General features: G+C 52.2%; 1 protein-coding gene across 1 annotated transcript; it reads right to left on the bottom strand.

The window, feature by feature from the left end:
- Positions 1–348: 348 nt before the first annotated feature.
- On the bottom strand, positions 349–2,151 carry LOC105047382 (CBL-interacting serine/threonine-protein kinase 12). The gene is given in 5 exon segments (XM_073259146.1): positions 349–1,120; positions 1,123–1,317; positions 1,320–1,430; positions 1,433–1,729; positions 1,732–2,151. Coding segments are annotated over 5 exon segments (1,434 nt in total). The 5' UTR covers positions 1,928–2,151; the 3' UTR covers positions 349–485.
- Between the last annotated feature and the right edge of the window lie 993 nt (positions 2,152–3,144).

Genomic DNA, 3,144 nt, shown 5'->3' with positions numbered 1-3,144 from the left:
AAGCTTTGTCCTGAAGAGATTTGTCTCAGAGAATAGCTATACCTTTGTAAAATAAGAATCTCACCACAAAATTATAAGGGTCACGTGCAATCTACTTGTGGTCTCCAAATCCAAGAAGCGAATGGCCCAAGATTAATAGTTAGATGTGAGGTTGAAGTCACTGAAAGGGTATCCTACATCAAAAGGCAAGCCATTAGTTTAATTTAACACTGAAAAATGTATCTAAGATGCACATGAGCTAACTTCCGAGAGAATTCTTCAAGCCAAACTGCCACTTGATTCACTTAAAGATGCTTCATTTTGAAAGATGAATATCCATTGAATTCTATAAAATTTGACACCAAAACAAGAGCCGAAAAGATTTGTTGATAATACAAGAAGAGCAAGCATATTCCCTAGTACATGGAGTCATGACTGAAAGAATAATAAATTAGATGGACTGGGAGGAGAAAAAGGAAAAAGGAAAATTTTACACTTGTTCATTTCTATTCGGTGTCAGATGCAATATTGACCATGGGATGCGACCCGTACATGAGATTCTGCAACCCTGGCTTCAGCTCCTTGTTACAAAATTCTTCGTACTCATCTCTATCTCCTGCCTTCTTCTTCACCTCGACCACCATGAGCGACGGGGTGAGCTCAAAAATCTCTGCAGCTATTGTCAAAGGCCCTTTCTCTCCCTCCCTCGTCCCTTCCAAGCTCACCCGGCAATCCTTCTTCCTCACTGTGAACCTCACCACCTTGGCAATCTCCTCCAATTTTGATATAATCTTCGACACAGGCTCCCCTGAGATAAACCTGGCCTGCTCTCCTCTCTCCTCAAACAGACCAGATAGATCGAATCCCCTTGAGAACGAGATAATATCGAACGCGTTCAAGCTTGCTGGCCTGGGGAGGAGCGTCCGCCGGTGCTCTTCGGACAGGGTGGCAGGGCAGGATGCAACCGAGGAGTCGGACTCCGACCCGGACTCGGAGGCCTCGGCTTCCTCCGGATTGTCCTGCCGGTTCCGCAGCGGGCTGCTGCCACCGTCGAAGTCCTCCAGGCTGTGCAATTGGTCATCCTCGACGTAGAATCGGATGTGACGGAAGCCCTTCTTGAACCACCGGTTCTCCATGATCGGGGGATGGTGATTCTCGTCTGGGGATTTGTGTCGAGCAGGTGGGCGAGGAGCCGGGTGAGGTCGGATGAGAACCACCGAGGGCACCGGAATTCCCCTTTATAGATTTTCCGGTACATGGACATGACGTTCTGGTCATGGAAGGGGAGGTATCCGGCCATGAGGACGAAGAGGATGACGCCGCAGGACCAGATGTCGCCTTGGCGCCGTCGTAGCCCTTGCGGGCGAGGATCTCGGGGGCGACGTATGCCGGGGTGCCGCAGAAGGTGTGGAAGAGGCCGTCCTGGCGGATCTGGTCGGAGACGGCGGAAGGCCGAAATCGGAGACCTTGAGATCGCCGTTTTCGTCGACTAGGAGGTTCTCGGGCTTGAGATCGCGATGGAAGACGCCGCGGGCGTGGCAGAAGCCAACGGCGGAGATAAGCTGCTGGAAATAGCGCCGGGCGACGTCCTCCTTGAGGCGGCCCTTGGCGACCTTGGAGAAGAGCTCGCCGCCGCGGACATACTCCATGACGAAGTAGATCTTGGTCTTGGTGGCCATGACCTCGAAAAGTTGCACAATATTCGGGTGGCGGACGCGGCGGAGGATGGCGATCTCGCGCTTGATGTGGACACGAGGCCGCCCTTGAGGATCTTTTCCTTATCGAGGGCCTTGATGGCCACGCACTCGCCGGTGTTGACGTTGCGGGCGTGGTAGACCTTGGCGAAGGTGCCATGGCCAAGGAGCTTACCCACCTCGTAGCGGCCGAGGAGGAGGGCCCCCGGGGCCGTCTCCTTCTTGCCCTTCATCGGCGCCGGCGCGTCCGCCATTAATGATGGATTGGAGGAGCTCGCGAGCTCCTACCGTACCTTCCCCCTCGATCGCTTGCTTCCTTTGTTCTCGGTGGGACTAATCTCGGGTTCCAGGGATTCGAATATATCGGCCTCCACGGAGAAGACGGCCGCTCGAACCTGGGGGAAGGAGGGAGGAGGGTTTCGGCAAGCGAAAGCTACGTTAGAGAGGCGTCATGTTTCCTAATGTCCCTCTCTCTGGCACCTTCCTCTCTATTTGCCGTGGGCCATTCCGCTCCAAGGCGCAACTGGAAATTTCCTCCAACCGCGGGATTTAATGCTGCACGTGCGCAGCTTCAATAATATCCTCCCAAGCACGCATCTTGAAGCTACACGAGCGATCACGCTTGCTTCCGTTCGAATTTTAAATGTTCGTGCGGGGAGTGATGCAGCCCCCCGTTCCCCTCTGGTTCTCTTTTTGGTGGATGAGGACCCGTTCACTGACTGGGGAGAGAAAGCTAAACGGCGCAAGAAAAGTCACCAACACGCATGCGAGGCATTATTCGAATGGACCGGACCCTAGAAACACGTCCGGTTGATTAAGGATGTTGGGACTTGTGTATAGCCCCAGGGAGGGAGACGGCTGGCAGGTGACCTAACGGTCCAGGCATGACATTGTTATGTCCGCGTGGCGAGAGGAGAATGGACAATCTGGGGGCGGGATGGTTGATCGTTGGTTGTCGGTAGCGGGATGCCGTACAGCTGGCGATTAGTGTATCAGTAGATCGGAATGGTTGACGAGATTCGGCGTATATGCCTGTCTGTGTTTTTTTATTTTTTATTTTTTTGGCGACCGCCTTTTTTGTTTTGACCAACCTAAGCCCCCCTGGGAGAACGGCTAGTTGGTTGGGAACAGCGTAAGCGGCGTGCTTTGCAGCTGGATGGATGCCACAAAAGTGCTGAGTATGAAAGATAGAGTTCCCATCCACGAGAAGGTATTGGTTAGACGACCGTATATATCAATAATTATTGATTGAAATGGTTCTAACAAATGCACAGCAAAAGCAGCGTACTTTACAGTTGGATGGATGCCAGACCACTTGAAAATCGCAGAGCAAGAAAGGAGGAGGGTCCCCACCGCTCACGGGAGGATATATTACTTCCATGGTGAGACTTTTTAGCAGGGCTTGCAAAATGTGATTAGGCTAGCCAACCTTAACCGGACCGGATTCAAATTCTAATTTTTTTATCCATTT

The sequence above is a fragment of the Elaeis guineensis genome, chromosome 6, assembly GCF_000442705.2.
Source record: "Elaeis guineensis isolate ETL-2024a chromosome 6, EG11, whole genome shotgun sequence".
NCBI lineage: Eukaryota > Viridiplantae > Streptophyta > Magnoliopsida > Arecales > Arecaceae > Elaeis > Elaeis guineensis.
Note: the sequence above shows the minus strand (reverse complement) of the source record. Positions and strands in the feature narration are given on the sequence as shown.